The 18985-nt window shown below is 37.2% G+C and overlaps 2 protein-coding genes across 9 annotated transcripts in view; one reads left to right on the top strand and one right to left on the bottom strand.

Annotated features, from left to right (window-relative positions):
* The window catches only part of rbm33a (RNA binding motif protein 33a), a 50378-nt gene extending 39671 nt beyond the window's left edge, over nucleotides 1-10707 (bottom strand). For 2 of the 4 annotated variants that reach the window (XM_057329916.1, XM_057329907.1), the window contains exons 1-5: nucleotides 10526-10707; nucleotides 9466-9547; nucleotides 9142-9190; nucleotides 8557-8630; nucleotides 6851-7118 (exon numbers count right to left, since the gene is read on the bottom strand). In XM_057329916.1, the coding sequence (XP_057185899.1) occupies nucleotides 6851-7118; nucleotides 8557-8630; nucleotides 9142-9190; nucleotides 9466-9547; nucleotides 10526-10544 (492 nt within the window). In that variant the 5' untranslated portion in view covers nucleotides 10545-10707. The remainder of the gene's footprint in view (nucleotides 1-6850; nucleotides 7119-8556; nucleotides 8631-9141; nucleotides 9191-9465; nucleotides 9548-10525) is intronic. The other 2 variants (XM_057329898.1, XM_057329923.1) reach the window with 1 other exon arrangement.
* Nucleotides 10708-11611: 904 nt separating this feature from the next.
* Nucleotides 11612-18985, top strand: part of LOC130554537 (uncharacterized) — a 93659-nt gene continuing 86285 nt past the window's right edge. For 2 of the 5 annotated variants that reach the window (XM_057334271.1, XM_057334278.1), the window contains exons 1-3: nucleotides 11612-11849; nucleotides 14740-14835; nucleotides 17514-17564. In XM_057334271.1, coding sequence (XP_057190254.1) covers nucleotides 11671-11849; nucleotides 14740-14835; nucleotides 17514-17564 — 326 coding nt within the window. In that variant the 5' untranslated portion in view covers nucleotides 11612-11670. Of the gene's footprint in view, nucleotides 11850-14739; nucleotides 14836-15491; nucleotides 17128-17513; nucleotides 17565-18985 lie in introns of those variants that run through there. The other 3 variants (XR_008962994.1, XM_057334262.1, XR_008962995.1) reach the window with 3 other exon arrangements.

The following is an 18985-nucleotide window of genomic DNA, read 5'->3' as shown; positions in this document are numbered from 1 at the left end:
CGGAGAGACACGTGTGACTTTAAAACTGCGCACCTCGCGCTGCACGGAGAGACACGTGTACTTTAAAACTGCGCACCTCGTGCTGCACGGAGAGACACGTTGACTTTAAAACTGCGCACCTCGCGCTGCACGGAGAGACACGTGTGACTTTAAAACTGCGACCTCGCGCTGCACGGAGAGACACGTGTGACTTTAAAACTGCGCACCTGCGCTGCACGAGAGACACGTGTGACTTTAAAACTGCGCACCTCGCGCTGCACTGAGAGACACGTGTGACTTTAAAACTGCGCACCTCGCGCTGCACGGAGAGACACGTGTGACTTTAAAACTGCGCACCTCGCGCTGCACGGAGAGACACTGTGACTTTAAAACTGCGACCTCGCGCTGCACAGAGACAGTGTGACTTTAAAACTGCGCACCTGCGCTGCACGGAGAGACACGTGTGACTTTAAAACTGCGACCTCGCGCTGCACGGAGAGACACGTGTGACTTTAAAACTGCGCACCTCGCGCTGCACGGAGAGACACGTGTGACTTTAAAACTGCGCACCTCGCGCTGCACGGAGAGACACGTCTGACTTTAAAACTGCGCACCTCGCGCTGCACGGAGAGACACGTTGACTTTAAAACTGCGCACCTCGCGCTGCACGGAGAGACACGTTGACTTTAAAACTGCCACCTCGCCTGCACGGAGAGACACGTGTGACTTTAAAACTGCGCACCTCGCGCTGCACGGAGAGACACGTCTGACTTTAAAACTGCACACCTCGCACTGCACGGAGAGACACGTCTGACTTTAAAACTGCACACCTCGCACTGCACGGAGAGACACGTCTGACTTTAAAACTGCACACCTCGCACTGCACGGAGAGACACGTCTATAATGATAATGTAATGTAAGATTAGTTGTTGCAGCCCTAGTTTACTTCATATTTCTTTATAAATTTACATTTACATTTACGCATTTGGCAGATGCTTTTATCCAAAGCGACTTACATTGCATTATCTTAAACATTTGTTTCTAAGTGTATGCAATCCCCTAGCGCCATGCTCTTACCACTGAGCTACAGGAAAGCCATCATTTCTATTCATTTTTTATTAAATGATGTGATATGACGAGTTTGAAACTCCGTCCAGCTTGTTTCTTCTGCTATGAGCGCTGCTATGAGAGCATATGGCATGCTTGATGTAAATCAAACAAAAGTACATTTACAGGTAAACTCAATATTACATTTGGTTTACAACAGTATCGCCAGAACATACTAATAAAGCCGTGATATTATCGCTAACTGTGATAATGTTGTTCACTATAACCGTGATCTGAAATTTTCCCACCGTTACATCTCTACCTGACATTTCGTCAATCTATTTATTGAGTGTTTAAAGATTGGCCAATCTGGTTCCTTCCGTTTAAGTTCACATTTTCAACAACAGTCCCAGTCCCAAGCAGTTACTGACCTTACATTCAAATTAAATTGGATTTTCTCCAGTTAGAATACAAGAATTTCCCCGGCTAAAGTACAAAACAGCAAAGATAACGAAATGTCTTGCGTGTATTGTATGCATGTGAAGCTAATGCAGGAAACGTGTTTAAACTTCAAGCACATACAAAATGTTAACGTTATACGTCACGTTAAATCCTATTTATTTGTGAGTCGCTACTGATAAAAGCGTGTATCAATCCAGCTTTCAGGTCTCGCGGGTTGTTTGAGATGGAGTCAACGCACAAAATACTAAACCGAGTTCTCTTTCTTACTCTGAAACGGACATATAAACACAAAATTCATCAAAATTCCTATATTTACAAGAATCCTTGTTAAGGTAGTCCGTTTCGTGAACAAACAGTTGGGAAACAAAACAAATGTGTGTTACGCTAGCTCTTAAAGGGGCAGAAGCATAATAAAGATCTCTGTTTATAATGTTCATCAAACAACAAGGGACGGGCCCAAAAACACTCACTGATATTAAAGGAATTGTGTTCTCTTATACGAGTTGTTCACAACATATAATGGATGAAAGTAGCTTTAAGAAACGTGCTTTAAATATGGTAAAGTGTTGAAAGACAGTTTACATATACAATAAAATTATTTAATCATAAACAATGATTTGTATTAATTTCTAATTGATTTATTAATGTATTAAACAAATTTGAATGATGTTTTAGTGATTCTATTTTCTTACTTCAACTAGGGCTGGGCGATATTGACCAAAATTCATATCTCTGTATTTTTTTGATGAAAGGCGATATCTGATATGTATATCGATATTTTCTACAAAGTGGAATAAATGTTTACTAGCAAGTCAAAGCCTCATGTGGGGTGTCACAATCACCTTTATTAAAATGGCCTGTGAAAAGAAATTCAATGACAGGGTTTTGTACCCTATTTGAAAATATACACAGGGTTTTTCCTGGCTCAAAATGAGGCGGAGGTGGTGCCATCCTGATCTTGTACACACACACGTAGGCCTACCGTACCTTTAAGTGGCTTAACCAAAGTGACTTTGACATATTAAAAGTTCTAACAAAATTAGATAATGACAATTATTAAGTTATATAAAACATTACTTTTATTCAACCAAACAGAAATGTTTTTTTTATCAAATAAAGCATTTTTATCATTTTCAACTAACTTTTCAGCCCACAATAGCCAACTGAATTAACCAGTCTAACTAAATGAGCAAAGCTCATTCACATCTTGCATTCTCTGTGGTTCACTTTAAATGATTCAAGGATCTCTTATATTCGCTAGTGACTGAAAAGTTCAATAGTTTAAATGAATCGGTTCAAATGAGTCATTCGTGTGCGAGTCGTTCTGAACTCAATGTGCGTTCATACTGGCGAACTCGCTGTGTACAGTATACGCTGATTCAACTATCCAACTGCACAGCTAAAGACATTACAATGATGTACGTCATGTTAATTTAAGAAATTTCAAGAAATTAAACGTACTTGGATGCAAAACAAACAGCCGTGAAACACAGGCTGGCTCTTGTTCTGCAACTCTTTTTAGCGCCTCAGTGTGCTGATAACAAAACGGTAATGTCGCAACTGCAGTTACAAATGACAGTCTGTTAAATGCACGCAGCATTTCTTGTGAAGACTCGCAACATAATTTTGGCGAGAGCCTGAGGCGGCACAACATTTGACGGAGGCGGCCGCCTCCAATTTTTCTATAAAGGAAAAACCCTGTATACAGCTGCACACCACTTGTTTAAAACATGTAAATTGCGGGGTCCGTCCAGTTCGCACGCAGAGCGAGATGCCAGTCATTGTAAAAAAAAAAACAAGCAATCAAAACATGCTAGCTAGCCTTAGTAAAGCGGTCAGGGGAATCTTTCTGCCTCCACCTATACTCTGACCACAAAAACGCATCACAATGTTTACTAACAAAAAAAGGGGCCTATTAAACAAAAAATGTCAATAAACCACAAATCCTATGAACATCTAACAATCCACTGTCCTGAATTGTTATTGATCTCAAAATGAACAACTCGTAGGGTTCTGGAAAAATACTTAATCTAATTAGCTTTAAACTACATTAAATATGTATGCTATTGTAATAAAAAGAGCATATTTACATTTGGCAAGAATCTCCAACCCTGCTGCTGGAGAGCTACTGTCCTGCAGCATTCAGCTCCAACCCCAATCAAACACACCTGAACCAGCTAATCAAGTTGTTCCGGGTTACTTGATGATTACAGGCAGGTGTGTTGGAGCAGGATTGAAACTAAAGTATGCAGGACAGTAGCTCTCCAGTAGCAGGGTTGGAGACCCGTGACATATGGTACCATTTGATATGATTGTAACATACCTGCTGAAAATATTCTCCTCTTTAGGGAGACCCTGGTTTACGCCTTCTCAGAGTATAATCACAATACATTCAGTGTCAGGGAATGGTGTGAGAGATCAGAAGTGAGAAGAGATTACAGGTCAGTTTGACATCAGACTGGCATTTTCTTATTTTCTCTTTAAATGTAATGTGTAGCTAAAGACGCAATAAAAGGCATTTTTGGACATTTTTTGTTGGCAGAACTCACCAATATCTAATGGCTGTTAATCATCACGTCATGCCAAAACTGAATCACCTAACAAGGTAATGAGTCGTATGTGTGAACTAGTTGTTAACAACAGTTTGTACTGATGATAGAATGGTCTAAGCGGTAAAACATCTATTATAATGAAATATTTTTTCATCAGGAACACTCCAGGCCATAAAACAAAACCTAAACTTAAAACAGGCATGTATGGCAAATCAAACTAAAGAGGGCATAAAGGAAGTAGTGAGGAACTACATGTAAACCATCACAGCACATTCATTTGGGTAAGACTGTCTACGACATATCTTCTGTATACACAGAACTGACCACTACAGGGCAAACAAATAATCCTTTAAACCGTTCCACACATTAATTCTAGATAACAGCAAACACAGAAATGCTAAGCCCCAGCAGATAACTGACCTTGTAAACAGAGATATCACATGGTCAAACAAAACATGACAGAATTTAAGCAAAAAAAATCTTTAAATGGACATCGGATGAACGTTTGTAGATTTTAGGTTTCTTGCATGTCTGCTAGCTGAAAAAAACACACAGCTAGTTTGTTTTGGGCTGTCTGAGTATGAAACCGTCATGCAGCAAGCTATTTCAATTTGCAACTGGTTTCTACATAGATAGCTAGTTATTTAAATAAGGGCACTTCTGAACAATTAAGACTGCCCCCTCTCCACTTGTACACAGGTAGAAAAGCTAGCTAACAAAGGTACATTTCATTTTAGCAAGCGTTGGACAATGAAGCGATACTGGCATGCAACCTGTTCTGTGTTCGGCTGTAGAGGCTCACAGGCGTCCTACTACCAGGATGAGCAGTTGCTCATTATTATTTAAAGAGACATGCACCGGTAAGGATCGCTGTGAACAGAGAACAAGGTAAAACGGTGTTGTTTTACATTAAGGAATTTGAACTGAAGTATGTTACAGAATCATACCAACAACTTATGGAAAATGGGTATCCAATGTCCCCTTCAAGAGTGCTGCAAACAGTTGGCAAAAATTGTTTATCTACTTCATCACAACAAAATATATCACAACCGTTGGCCTAATTGCACCTTGATTAAGCAAGAAATTAACATGTTCTTGCCCATGAAATTCGGGTTAGCATTTTAAGTTTGGTCCACCTGACTGACTTTCTTCTGCAGAACACACAAAAATATATACTGTATATATTGAAGAATGGTGGTAACCCCTCATTGACTCTCATTGTATGAACACAAAACCGCAGAGACATTTCTCAAAATACTTCTGTTGAGTTCCACAGAAGAATCATAAACAGGTTTTAAAAACAGATTTTTAATTTTTGGACGAACTATCCCTTTAATATTATTGTATATTATTTTATTTTTTTTATCATCTGTGTTCTGTCCTGTTGCTGTCTTTCTGTTGCACTGTGGAGCTTCTGTCACTATAACAAATTCCTTGTATGTGGAAACATACTTGGCCAATAAAGCTCATTCTATTCTTTAAGATACAGTTAATATAAATAATAGGGCTGTGTATTGGCAAGTTCCTCCCGATACGCTACATATCACGATAGATGGGTCACGATACAATATATTGCTATGTATTTCGATACGATACACATTTGCGGTATATTGCAATACTTTAAATAGAAAATGTAAAAAGTAGAGCTAGAAATACATCATGCTGTGCACCACCACCAAAAACCACGGTTTTCTGCAAGTGACCTATTAGTCAGATATGGTGACCCATACCCGAAATGTGACCTCTGCATTTAACCCATCCAGTGAGTAGTGAACACACGCACAGCAAGTCGTGAACACACGTACACCCGGAGTAGTGGGCAGCTATCACTGCAGCGCCCGGGGAGCAAGTAGGGGTAAGGTGCCTTGCTCAAGGGCACCTCAGTCGTTACCCGCCGGCCCTGAGAATCGAACCGGCAATCGGGAATCGACTCTGGTCACGAGTCCGACTCTCTAACCATTAGGCCACGACTGCCCCATAAAACCTCTGCAGAGTGGCCATGATGGCGACAGAGGTTTGGGTTTGGAAACTGTGGATTGCGCCCCTCAAGTGGGTAGCACAGAGGAATAAGGTGGCTCACGCAAGTCACTTGGCTGTTGTGGTGCATTACAGTTAAAACATTGAACATGGGCAGTATAAAACCCCTTGTTCATCCGTGCTGTAAATGTGCTGGTGTCACATCCGTGAAAGCACAATAAATTAATTCTTAATAAACTTTTTGTCTAATGCACTGCAGTAGCCAAGTGACTTGTGTCATGACTTGTGAAGCCTACAAACAGCATTATTTTATATAACTCATTACTCCATTACTTATTTTGAAAACCAGAGCACACCCACACATCAGCTCTGAGAGCTCCAAGCGTTCTTATTTTCACCATGCTCGCTTCCACTTACTTTTGGCCGTATGTATATGACATGATTTAAAAATATATATCGATAGTAGAGGCATCACTATCGAAAAAAAATATTGCGATAGTTACATGTATCGATATTTTTGCACAGCCCTAATAAATAAACATGTGCAGAAAGGACACAACTCATCAATCATGCCTGTGTCATGCTTCCTAAAGACTACTTTTAAAAGAAGGTCAATAATCTTTTCACCTTCAGCCAATGTTATCAGATCCTGTCTAGGAGCTCTTCTTATTAACCAGCATGGATTGGCAGGACAACTGCTGAACAAAAGAGCCTCACCCTTAACAAAACCATGAGGGCTGAGGGTCACAAAGCATGAGGTGTCAGGCGCTGCAGACATGAGGGAAATGTGGTGAGCGTAAGCAACAAAGATAACAGGAGACACGGTTTCTTACTTGAAAATCGTCATCCAGTGGCTCATCTATCTGAAGGTCTAGCACTTCATCTTGATAGCCCTCATAATTCTGCTCTCCTGAGTATTCCAGACCTTCATCCCCTCCTTGGTACTGTTCTTCCTCATATGCTACATCCTGAAAGAAACCCTCTTCTGTCTCATTGTAGGCATTTTCTGTATATCGGCCTCCTTCAGGGTCTTCAACGTTGAGGTGACCTGAGGTTCCCAGATCTTGTGTGGCATTTAAACTCAATGAATCAACCTGCCCACTGGATCACAAAAACATACATGAAGAGACAAATATTTGTAAAAACTCAGGAACAGAGAGAGAATTTTATCTTAATGGTTAATGGATAGGTGTGCATTCAATGATGGTATGCTACTGATGTAAGAAAAGGTCTCTTTCCCATGTTTTTTTCCAGAGTTTGTTGTAACCAGCTGCGTCTGTAATTCTGTTTTAGAAATTGCTTCTATTTCTTTGAAGTCACGGCTGACTGCTCCACCCAAACAGAAATCTTATTCAATGGAAGTTCTGCACATCATGAATATTAATCATCAAAAATGGATGAGGCAACACCGATAATAAAAGTTCAGGATCAGAAATGACATAAAATCTTGGGGTTGCTGTCAGGTATGGGTTCCCTCGAGCAAGGTCAGAGCACGCACCCCCTGCTTGCACATTTTTTTACGTTTCTGCTAATATGACAGTTAACAGCAAACCAAAGACTTGACAGCTCTCGCGCTATAATAAACAGCTAATTCGGTGGGTGCATAGAACATAGAACACTTTTCTCTTTTCTGAATTAAATAAAAAGTCAACCAGTGGGGTGCACCTCACGATTTCAAACCTAGGAAACGTGATCTGTCTGATCAGGGAATTAGGTTGGCAAATACAAGCTATAAGAAAAAAATAATGTGGACGTTGAAGATCTTAATGAAGTTGTTTATTTAGGTGTTGCAGTAAAAAAGCACATGGTGCACTTTGGGTTCAGCGGCGTGACGCCGTCAGAGTGACACTTTATACATTCCTTCCCTAACTTTGTTTTTCTCATGCTTGAATGCAGCCTTACAAGACAAATGCTTTGAATGATCTAGCAGAGATCTGCGCATAGGTGTCAAAGTTAGTTCAATGTCATATCTAATTATGTTATGGATGAGCTGCTCTATTGATTTTGTTAGCGTGCTGAAGCTTTGCATAAATGATGGTGTGCAGGAAATTGACCGCACAATATGAAAAGTCAGTTATGTTTACAAATTAGCTACTTTACTACACTGCCAAAACAAAGACTTCACAATTTTTTACATTCGCATTTATAACCCAACACAATTATGAACAAACCCTTTTTATGCTAACATTAATAATGACGACAGTGTATTAACATTAATAGAGGTAATCCTGTTAAATCAAAAACTTTGACATATCTATCAAGCAAACTATTTCAGCATACATGGTTAAAAGCATTCATAATTAGTAAGCCTTCATAACAAAATATGCAAAAAAAAAATCATAATGCCACTAAACTGTGCTTTTTGGGTATACATAAGTTGTCACAAAAATCAGCTAGTCAAACTAATGCAATGTCAAGTAAATTAACCACATTGCTCTACAAAACAGTATTGATGCTAAGTGTTTTTTTTCCAAGTCATTAAAACCCAGAAGAACACCAAGAACAGTCCTAGGATGTTATTTGTACATTGTTGGAGTACCTTGCATTTTGGTCCTCTTCATCACTTTGCAGGAGGTCATCATTTAGTTCTTCATCTGACAACTCTGATGGGTTCTGAGGTTGAGGGAAAAATAATTAAGAATTCTCTATTGAACAATTTTCACTTGAATTTTTAGGGTTCCATATTAAATAATTCAAATAAGGAATTAAAAGTTTACATTTAAAAGAAATAAAAATTTGAATGCTGCTACAACAAAAAACAACAAGGTACAAACAGAAGATTATGAAAAGGTTTTAAAGTGATAGTTCACCCAAAAATGTAAATTCTGTCATCATTTACTCACCCTCATGTAATTACAGAACACAAAAGATATTTTGAAAAATGTTGTTAAACTGGCACCCATTCACTTGCATTGGTTTTGTGTCCATACAATAGAAGTGAATGCCAGTGCTGTTCAGTAACCAACTTTCTTCAAAATAGCTTCGTTTGTGTTCTGCAGTAGAAAGAAAGCCATACAGGATTGAAATGATAAGAGGGTGAGTAAATGATGACAGATTTTTTATTTTTGGGTGAACTATTACTTTAATTAGATAAAGAGCCTGCAAAAGACAGAAACAGCTTTACCTTTTTTGACGATAGCCAATCTTCTTCAAGCAAGTCTCCCTCCAAATCACTGTAAATTGGAATTATAGAATTATAACATATACTTTAACCACACTTAGTTCCAAATCTTTTTAAAATGCGTGACAGCACTGCAGCAAACAGTGAAAACGAAGAACACCACTGCCACTGTAATCCGTGTCAATTCACTTCAAATCATAGGCATGACAGCTGTATGCTTAAATGCTATAAGGTATTCTGGTAAAGGTCTTCTTCATTCTGCTTCACAGTGACATGAAATAAGCAAAGCAAAGCTGAGGCAGGAGTGGGACTGTAATAAAGACATACCTGTCCAAGTCGTCATCATCCTCTCCTCTTCGTCGTCTTGACCTTTCAGCACCAGGCTTATCATATTCATCAAAATCATCATCTACATGGAGAAAAGAAACATACCACTACAAATATTTTCACCGTACAGTTATAAGGATTTCTGCCCTATAGAAATAGAATGCTAATAAATTAATTAAACAGTAATATTACTGAAAAATAATAAAACATGCTCAGACCAAGCATGAAATACACCAGGGTCTTTTACACACCCATCAAGTACACCCTAATTTTCTGACCTTGGATCAGCTGCTTCTGCTGTCTAAAGGCTGTCTGCAAGTCTATTTTAAAGTGACACAATCTTTCTTTAGAGGATGTAATACGACTCTACATTAGTAATACTGCTTGTATATCATTTAAATTTAACTTAAATAATATATAACGGCATTCATGTTCCATCTGTGGAGCTGACAACAATAATGATTCACATGTTGAAGATATCAAATCACTAGTGAGGATCTCTTGTATTATAATAGTGTAATCCACAGTTACTTTACAATCGTAAAACAATCAAACCACATTAGAATAAAACATGACCTTATCAAAAACACATACTTTGTACCCATGGTTAAAAACAGACGTAATGTACTGTCTATTCATAATGCCTATGCGATGATGCTTATATAATACATACAGACCCACTTTAGTTTACTATACACGCCATTTTGCACAAATACATAACGACTGTAGATGTATGTATCATAATACTAACAATGCAATCGCAACAGTAAGCTCATTCATTGCAACACTCTGCTAATCTCCTGCTAACTAGTTAGCAGCCGCAAATAAGTATAAATGACTAAACGCTCGTTTGCTCGTAACTCATGCTACACCGAATGTCACAGCATGCCGACAGTTGCATAATACCGCCTAACAGTTAGATATTGCATAAAGGCCTGCTGCTAAATTCTTATCCCAACAGAATTTAAGAAACACAATAAACTAGGGAACAAAAGCAGCTAGCTCGCTAGCACTAGCAGGGAGCTAATCTGGATGTAAATTAATATTTCATATATCATACCTCCGGCATTGGTCGCCATAACCCAAGAATGTATATTTTCTTGGAGACTGTGGTGTATCTATAACGTCGTTGAGTGCATTGAAACTGGTTTAAGTGGAGCGCGTCGTGCCCTTAGCTTAGCGTGATATATCCCCAGTTTGTGGTGCTCTGAAAACATCTGCAGAAGAATCATGGCGGACGAGCTGTGCCGCGCTGCATCATGGGTATGAAACTGTGATGAGGCAGGGATGTGCTTGCATACGGGATGCTGTTGGCTTCAGGGTAGACCAGTCTGAGTTTAGTTTGTGTAAAATGTGTATTCCAGTTGAAGGGTCAGACTTTATTCGGACGCGACGAAATCTTGCTACAATCGTATACTTTCAAAGCGACTGTATTTAACTTTATTGTAAAGTAGAAGTACAGAGGCAGGAAAATGCAATTGGCATCTAACCAAAATAATAGCTGTGGGCTCTATACAATAAAGATTTTTTGTCGACTAAAACAAAAATATGTAGCCTACATATAGGTTCAAAGTTTCCAACAATAATTGGAATAACCAAGTTAATTCTGTATTTACTGAATAAAGAACATTGGAAGTTGCAGAATGATGCTTTGATGTCAATAGCCCAGATCACGTTAACAAGACTATTTATCTAGATTATATATTTATTGGGCACAATACATTTTAGATGTGTTTATTTTCCTGAATTAGGAAGAAATGTATGATTGAAATTAAATACGACGAAATATTGTTTTACAACACGCGCAAGAGCTAACGAAATTTGCTCAAAGCGACATCGTGAAGCGGAAATCCATTCCATTGAATATTTTTGTGTATTTATTTATTTTCTTATACAACTAAAATGTATTATTCGTATAAAAATGTACCTGCATGGTAGACCAGATTAATCACCACCACGCCCCCACCTCCAATCACATTTTTTTGATAGCGTTTCATAAAGATTATTTTCTCTCTGCATCCGGGGAGTCATTCAGGGGTTATCATTTTTTGCCTGCTGTTATTGGATATCATGTTCCAATTCGGGACGCCATTGGTCTGGTGCTTGTCAGTCTGCGGCGCGCCGACGCTCGTGAACGCGCCCCGCAGACAGTGCACGACAAGTAGTGGCAAGAGAGTGTCTGGAGTCTGTCTGAAACTGATAAAAATGGTGATGGAGTTTTTCAAGAGTCTCGCTCCTATTTATAAGAAAGCTAAAGGGAGACAGAGCGGAATTTTACAATCATCCAATCCTGTAATCATTTCGTATCTTGAAAAACTACATTATTTTGTAGCGCATTTCAAAGTTTATTCCATTTTTTCACCAGACAGTTCATTTATTCACAGGTAAGACGATGACGGCGCGCAAGTCTCTTTGTCTAATGTAGTTTGCAAATTGCAGTAATGGTGATTGTGCTGTTCATGAATATATACTTTACGTTAACTGTTTGAAAACCATGCTACGTTGCTTAATGATATCAAACAAGAGCGCGTATGTAAAGGGCTCTTCCGCTTGCAGGGTGGTAATTATAATGTGATTACACATTACCGCATGTCGTTCAGCAGGATAAAGAAGAGTTTGCGAGCGTCGCGATCATCTCTTCGGCCAGATGACGCACCTGCGCTCACGTGAGCGCATGCTCTCATTAACCCCATGAACTCGCGGTGCCGAAACAAACCGCTGTGTGAAATCATTGTGTCTGGGGCGTATACATAGCACAGTAAATATATGCAGCCTGGCACGTTCCCAAGCGCAAAGTCATTTGCTTTATTTGTACAATTTTAAACCCGTCTTTTACTGAGGTATCGGTCTTCGGCGGATGGTCGCATTGTAATTAATCATGTTTTGGATTTTGGCCCATTTGTTGTTTACAGGAAAAGTACACTAATTAACACTTTTAAGGCTAGGGCTAGTCTAGGTAGAGTTCTTAACATTTTAATAGCATTTAGAAACGGACAATAATAAAATAAAATGGCTTGTTTGTGCGCCTGAAATCATATGGTGGCGCTAACATGTTTCAGTTACGCTAAACCTCGTCGCAGTTCGCAACTAGTGTTATTGTTTTGCTATGCGGTTGTCCTCAAGAGCTAAAAATATTCCCCTCAAAAAGTTATACTTAACAATACTACTGTGATAAATTGTGCAAAAATATATAGCTCCTATGAAATTAAAGCATTTCCTTGAGGCATATTATTGCCTTTTTTGCTAACCCCTTGTTTTTACGTATTTACCCAAATACGTGTTTTGCTTATTTTTGTATTGTGGTAAAGCTATATTTTCTAAATAGTTAGATATATTTCTATAGATAGTTATCCTTTGCCTTTTACACATCATTTTTGTATCAGATTTATAACTAATTAAAATGTACTTAAATTTAAAAAAAATTCTGCTTAGATAAATTCGTCAGTGTTGTCTTTAAGGTTTTTTTTAGGTTCTCTTGTTTGGCATGTGACCCAGATTTTACATTGAACACCAAGTGGTGGCCCTATACATTACCAGAACTGTTTATTGTATAGAAATAAACCAAAACACTAAGGCCCAAAATAACATAGCTTGTATTATTACCTTTCCGTAGTTGTTTGTGGTTTCCTAGAATGAGAAAATGTTGGACAACCTGCCCACGTTGACATTTTATTTTGTTGATTTGATGAGGTGCTGAATGAATATGTGGTGAAATAACATATTTCACAGTTTTTTGTCATTAACAAAAGTCGAACGTATTTTCTTTTGCCATCATAATTGTGCATGATTATATGGTATATGTGTTTTGTATTTAGCATTGGTTTATTTTTTGGAACCCTTTTTCTGTTGTGACCCACTAATGAAAACCACTAACTGAAATATCATTGTAGGTTTTTATTCGAACCTTTCTAAACGTCTCCCCAACCCAGCCTCCGCTTCTGTCTAGGCTCTTATCATACCTATTTTATTCCCTTATTGGTCCAGGATTGAGAATGAATATGTCCATGTGTGTTAGCCTTGACAGCTCATACATTCATAATTTTACAGCAGACATCATATTTTTAACTCGTATGACTCAGCTTTTCAGCCATATGTAAAACAAGATGGCTACTTCATGGGAAGCATTCAAAACCAGATGTTTTCTCCTTTACACTGAGTGTACAGTCAGCTTAAGGTGATCTTTGTAAAGGAGATTAGTACCCTGCAGTCACAGGATGCTGTCCTGCCCTGACCCAGAGGGGTTGTGTGATCCAACATGTATACAAAATCTAAACAAATATAATGATGACAATTTACAGTAGTTATTCACACTTGGAGGTATAAAAAAGCGTACAGCAAAAAAGCGTAACAATTTTATTGTAATGTTGATATCTATAAAGGTCACACAAGGTTATTCTGCAAATTTGTAATCCACACACTGGTGTAAGCTTGTGCTTGAGTCTGAAAAGTTTTGTTTTTGTCTTAATGACAAAAACATTATATTAGACAATATGAGCTTAAAATCTAAATTCTTTTTTGTCTGCCTTTGTGTAATGTGTAATTAATTGTAAACTGTATTTTGAGTATTTATGCACAAAACTTGTCAAATTGGCCACCGGTTTGCAATGATAAACCTTAGGGCTATGTGTTAGGTGTGTAGTGTTTTGAAAAATCTAGTCAATTTCGAGGGAAAATCTGTCAATATGTGAAAGTGTAGCTTACTGCGAGAGCCTTCTAAAAATCGGCCTTCTGTTGTTTTGGATGCAATTTTACCGTGTAAACGGGTCGATTTTTTTTTTGGCCAGTTTAGGACACTGTGAATTTAGAAGCAGTTTAGTTTTCCTTGTACGAAGCGATTTTCATTACTGTAATGTTTTAGGATATTATAAATGCTCCACTGCACAGTTCTGTATATATCATATCATTTCACCTTCAGGCCTATTAGTCTTCGACCTCAGTACTTTGTCGTGTTTTGACTGGTCAAGCTCTGTGTATATAAAAATGTGCATGTCTATTCGGCACACAGGTCTGCAAAACATTGTGTAGTATTGTTCGGTATTTGAAAATGAAAACATGCTGCATACGTAACAAAGTGTTGGTCCTCGATTTACGTTTTTTTAAATAAGATAAATTTTGTTTATTTTTATTTTTTGTTACTAGTATTTAATAATGTGGCATGCTATAAAATGTCTGGTAAAACAGCCTGTATTTTGCAAACCCAACAGCAATTTAACAAAATTTAACAAAACTTATATCTCTTTGAATTAATTATTTCTATTTGGGCTTTCTTTATAGGCGGGGGAACAACATTCTGACGGCCTCTTGGTACCGTCACAGACTCAGATCCACTGATAGATGCCTGTGTTCTGGAGTTGTGCTTTCGTGCGGACGGTAGGTTTAAACAGGCATTTCCCACCCTATACTCTGTGAAGCACTTTTGGGCAAGTCATGGAGAGGGAGGTGGAACAGCGGGAATGTAGAGAGGTGTGTAAAGGTGTGATTATAAAAGCCTGTAGGCTGATAAGTGTGCATCAGAGAGGCTAATGCTAAATGAAACGAGTCTCTTTTTTCTTTTGTCATACGTGACCTATGAAATGTTGCTGAATAATCGCTGTTTTAGCAGGGCATACAATTATTTCTACTACTCACTTCTGATGAAAATTTATAACTGATTTCTTAATTGAACACCCGGTAGATTAGCTGACATTACTAAAATAATAATAAAACAAATATAGGAAATGGAGAGCAAATATGGCGGCCATGTTTGTTGTAATTTTGGTAGAGAAAAAGACACTGTCCCAACCAAGCCTCTCTCTGTATCTCTGGCTGACTAAGCTTATGGAATTTCAGTGTGAAAGAACAAGGTTCATACTCTCGTGCATTGCTTGCATATATTCTATATCAAAGCCACAATGGCATTTTAAAGACATCACTGGCAGGCAGCCAAAACATAAAGCCTCTCTCTTTCTAACCTTCCGCCTCCTTTTGGTGGCTGTCCTGGCTTAGTCGCTCTCTTCCTTTTACTCATGTCCTCATGCTGATTGCAGCGTAACGTCTGACTCTTCTCAAAGCCTAACCCAAGTGCTGGAGCCAAGCATTGGATGTGTTAGGACAGCTGCCTCCATTTTAGGGAGGAGTTTTGCGGAGGAAGATGGAGACCTTTCCACCGTACCAGAAATTGTAGCGTGAATCAATTCTGATATGAGTCATCGTCTGCAATCTTTACTCTGTTTTTGTCATTCAATATTTATTTGCAAATCAAATGTGATGGATTTCGAAGAAATGTGATTAAATCACTCTCGTGGTTTTGTATAAGATGAATCGTGGTTTGGGTGCATTGCTTACCAGTTTCAGATTGCAGCAATTTTGTCTTTTTTTAAGTCTTCTTGACTTTATGCATAGCTGATGTTATGACATTCATAATGATCTTGTTTTGTTTCGTCACACAGTGACAGATTCAAATCGGCTTTTAAAGTTTTAGTGAAATTGTTGGTGATGTTACAAAACAAAAACACTCTAATTTCCAATGAAAAAGTGCTCCTAGGCCCTCAGGATTTTACTGATAAATGGTTATGTTTTCTGATCCTCTGTGGAATTTTATTTGTCTGATTTTACTGTTTATTACCCACACAGTTAGCCGTTATATTTAGATTTTTAACCACATTTGGCAGATCGTATTCACCTGAAATATTTAAACTTGCACATTCCTTTAGCTGCTGTTTGATCCAAAACATCACTTTTTAGATTTGTGTATTTAGCATGTTTAAGAGTTTGTGATGTTAACGTTTATTTTAAGATTTATTCCCGTTCATAGGATTTTTATCATCTGTATTCTGTTTAATAATCTCTATGATTAGTTTATATTTTTGTACATGATCGTTTCATTAGATTACAAGATTTGGTTCGTAAATGGCATGTTTAAAATTCACTTTTAGTGTTAATATTCACAAAAGAAATTGAAACATGAAAGAAAACATGTTTGGAAATTATATTTTGAGAACTTCAAAATTCAACATATAAAATCTCTGTAGTTACATAACTGAAACAAAGCATTGTTTCATTGGTGTAAATACAATTATCGTTATTGCTGTTGTTATTGTTATCTTTCTTGCTTGTATTAATAATGTCATTTCTATTAGAATTGCTTAACAATTTAATCATTGTCTATCAAATTATTTGTAAAAGTAGATCATATATTTTTTGGCGTAATAAAAATATAATAAATTGCTGTGATAACGATGTTTGTTTTTATTTAGTTAATTTGATACATGCCCACTGAAAGTTGAAATTGTGCTTGATGTTGAGCGAGGTTTTGATGGTTTGATGTGTAGAGGGTGTATAAGCTGCTAAAGCCCCAAAGGTCCCATTGACTATGTGTGTGCATGTGTGTACGTGTATTGGATGGTGGATTTGTGGCTTCGTGTCTGGGGCCTTTTGTTTCAGTTTCTGAGGTACACAATCTTCTGGAAGATTCAACCTCTTGAGACCCACTCATCCTGAAATCTCATAACTCTAACTGGAAAGTGGAAAAATTTGGGGTGTGACATTGTTATAACGGGTGGTTTCTTATTTAATGATAAAACTACGATCAAAAGAAACCAATTTTTTTATGGAAAAATTATGCGTTTAATTTTAAGTTTTAATAATAACCTTTTATATTATGAGTTACTATTAAAACAAATGAATCATGTTACTGCAATAGTTGCTGATATTGTACAATGAAAATATACAATGAAAGTTTTCATTTGTTTAGACAGTTTAAAATACAATGACACTTGTATTGTACACATTTTGAAACATTGTACAGCCAAGGCTTTCGGTACAATATGTGAGGACAGAAAGTTGAAAAGAAATAAAAAATGACTACTGTTGAAAAACTCGACTTGCTGTAGAGAATCTAACAGTGGTATGGTGGAGGTTTAAAACAGTATGTTGTGGTATAAACATTCATGATTTGGCTAAAAACTTTAGGGCTTATGGCTTGCTGTTTCAGTGGCATTGGCACTTGTCATTTTAAACCAACAGTTATGTTTGTACTTCTCACAGTCTGTGTATTTGTTATTTTTTAGTGAAATGTTTCTTTTGAATACGGACAGCATCTCTCTGCACCTGAAGCAAATGTACAGTTTGTAAAATTTGTTGATTTCCTAGAGATGTAGGTATAGCGATTGCTATTTGTTTTTGTTTGCTTACGTAACTCTTTATGTATAAAATGTAGCACAATAAAACCGGGCTGTTACCTAGAAATTTAGGGTCTGAATAAATGTAGGGTTATAATTTGTTAGCAGAAAATTTTTACAGCCCGTTTACAACCTTATGTTGTCTTAGCAATTCTTGTAGACAAAACTTTTGTTATTGTTAAGGTTTTAAATCTCAAACACAGATTTTTGTGTGTGTAAATTTAGGAAGAATATTCTAAACAAAGAATATTTTGTCGGCCTTATACTGTACTTAAATACCAAAGTATCTCTCCGATATTCTCTCAACTTTATGAATACTGATCTAAACAAGTAGTTTGATGTTTTAATGGTTTGCATGTTCCTTGCATGTACTGCAGCATGAAAACATGTATTGCAATTCTTTTTATGTTGTCATCGCTGTTAAATTGCATGTCCTGTCTTTCAGTTTGTCTTTTTATTTCATAATGTTTGTGGATTGTCATTGTGACTGATGTGTTTATGTGCATCATCTTTGAACTTTTGAGGCAAAGAATTCCAAGTTTATATCATATTCTTATCATAAGTAAAGATTTAATAATAACAGATTATAGTTTCGTGAATATGCCAAAGAATGAAATGGTCTAAACTAATCAGACTCATCAGTTGCACAGACTAAAGTTAAAATGCTTGTAATTGGTTGCCTTATTTCTGCTGAGGGTTATTTTATCTAACAGCGTTAAGACCAAATATCACTTTCATCAGTCATCTGCGTGGGTGGATGGAGAAGTTCATTTAGTTGAGTTCATTACCATAAGTGATTTCTTTATATTTTACTGTTCCAAATTACGTTGTTGAAAATATCATGCCAAAACACACAGCGAATTGTTTTGTGAATGCTTTAATCACTGAGCACGTGTATGCTGTCATAGCATTTTAAAAGGTTTTTGAAGCTGCTGATGGTATTTGCAAAAGCATTATATTATTCATTGTTCAAGCATAGTTCATTTTGAAATGCTTTCTTGGATATTTTGACCATAGGACTGTTAAATTAAACAATTTATTAAATAATTTATTTTTAAATATTCAGGTAGGGTTTCCTTCATTTTTTTGCAAATAGTTTCCAAGTTATGCATGATATTTCACTTTTTATTTATTTATTTTTGTTATAAGCATGTTTCCTATGCCGTTTGAATGTTTTATCAGTTTTGAGGGGAGGGAGAAAGAGGGTTTGTTTATTCCATCATCCCTAAAGGCATAGTATTTTAATGAAATCTCTGCTCTTACTCTCTCTGTCACTCACTCACTCACTCACACTGTAAAAAATGACACAGATATTTACTTTAAAAAATTAAGGTAACGGTATTACACAAAATATTTTTAAG

This window comes from Triplophysa rosa, linkage group LG1, assembly GCF_024868665.1.
Source record: "Triplophysa rosa linkage group LG1, Trosa_1v2, whole genome shotgun sequence".
NCBI lineage: Eukaryota > Metazoa > Chordata > Actinopteri > Cypriniformes > Nemacheilidae > Triplophysa > Triplophysa rosa.
This window is presented reverse-complemented; position numbering and strand designations above follow the sequence as displayed.